Source organism: Buceros rhinoceros, unplaced genomic scaffold (assembly GCF_000710305.1).
Source record: "Buceros rhinoceros silvestris isolate BGI_N320 unplaced genomic scaffold, ASM71030v1 scaffold35469, whole genome shotgun sequence".
Lineage (NCBI taxonomy): Eukaryota > Metazoa > Chordata > Aves > Bucerotiformes > Bucerotidae > Buceros > Buceros rhinoceros.
Window position 1 is genome coordinate 1197 of NW_010430357.1, and position 1399 is coordinate 2595.

General features: G+C 51.2%; 1 protein-coding gene across 1 annotated transcript; it reads right to left on the minus strand.

The window, feature by feature from the left end:
- Positions 1-588: 588 nt before the first annotated feature.
- LOC104499504 (homeobox protein Hox-C13-like) lies at positions 589-845 on the minus strand (the record flags this gene model as incomplete). Its single annotated transcript, XM_010143014.1, has 1 exon — positions 589-845. A coding segment is annotated over one exon (257 nt), but the record flags the coding sequence as incomplete, so codon positions are not given.
- Between the last annotated feature and the right edge of the window lie 554 nt (positions 846-1399).

The following is a 1399-nucleotide window of genomic DNA, read 5'->3' on the forward strand; positions in this document are numbered from 1 at the left end:
AGTCCAGCGGCTGGGGGGGGGGGGGGGGTTAAGCGACACCCAGCAATGGTTTTCTTCCCCCAATAGCAGCCCGATTCCTAACTTTCGGTCCCTAGAGCCGAGAAAACACGGAGCTGATGCGACTTTGCCGTAGGTTCTCCACACATCTATACACCGGCGGGTGAAATGGCCCGAGATATGAAGGGCTGACGAGGGGGGGTGGGTGGAGGTTGGACTATACAGCATTACGGGGGGACATTCAGAGTTCATTTCTCCTTGAACGTGACTACACTCTCAGCTTATTATTATTTTCTTTTAAAAATATACACAGTTTAACCTTATCGATGGGTTTCTCAGAGCAAACCGGGGAGTGGGGCGTTCACAGTCAGAGCGGGGCAAGGGGATAAATCAAAGATGCGCTCGGTGGTTTTGGGGGCAGGGGGATGGCATGTGCATTGGTGAATGGCGATTTTTTTTTTCCTTTTTTTAAATAATGACTTGGAATCAGCAGAGTCCCGATGGCGTTATCATACAAACTACCAGATAAATATTTACGCTTCTCACTTCCTTCCTCCTCCATGCCCCTTCCTCCTCCGAAGTCATCCTCTGTCAGGTGGCGTGGAGATGCGCTGTCTTGGATTTGCTCACCACCTTCTTCTCCTTGACCCTCCGGTTCTGGAACCAGATTGTCACTTGGCGCTCGGACAGGTTGGTGGTGGCCGAAATCCTCCTCCTCTTCTCTTTGGTGATGAATTTGCTGGCCGCATACTCCTTCTCCAACTCCTTCAGCTGGATTTTGGTATAAGGGACCCTTTTTTTTCGTCCCCTCCGGTAGCTGCTGACTTCGGGTTGTAAGGGGACCACGTCTAGATTAAAAAAAAATTAATAATAAGTATAAAGGAGAGGCGAAGAGGGGGGTTACTGCATCCCAGGGTGTGGGGTGGGTATTTCTGCACATCGGGGAGAGAAAGAAATGGGAGGTGGAAGGAGGATAAATGTGAGAATAAAGAGTGGAGGAAGGAGAGTGAAGAGAGAGCAGAAGGAAGAGAGGGGAAAAGAGCCAAGACAGGCAGAAAATGCATCCAGCGAGGGGAATAATTCTGTAATAACAGCAATAATAACACCGTGCTCATAATTCACGTGGGGAAAAGGCTGTGTTCCTGGTGGCACTGTCCGTGCTGATAAACACGGAGCATCGAGTCAACCTGCAGACCGATGTGTGCAGATAATCAGAGATCTTCCACACGGGGAGATTTTAGACAGTATCTAGAGCTTCTCCCCTATTTCCTTTCACACGTACACCCCCCATTCCCTCCCCCCCAGCACCAGACCTACTCCGGGTTCCCAGCAGATGCTCACCCCCGGCCACCGAGCCCGATGCAGAGACAAGTGCATCCTCGCACCCCAGCCCCTCCCGCCG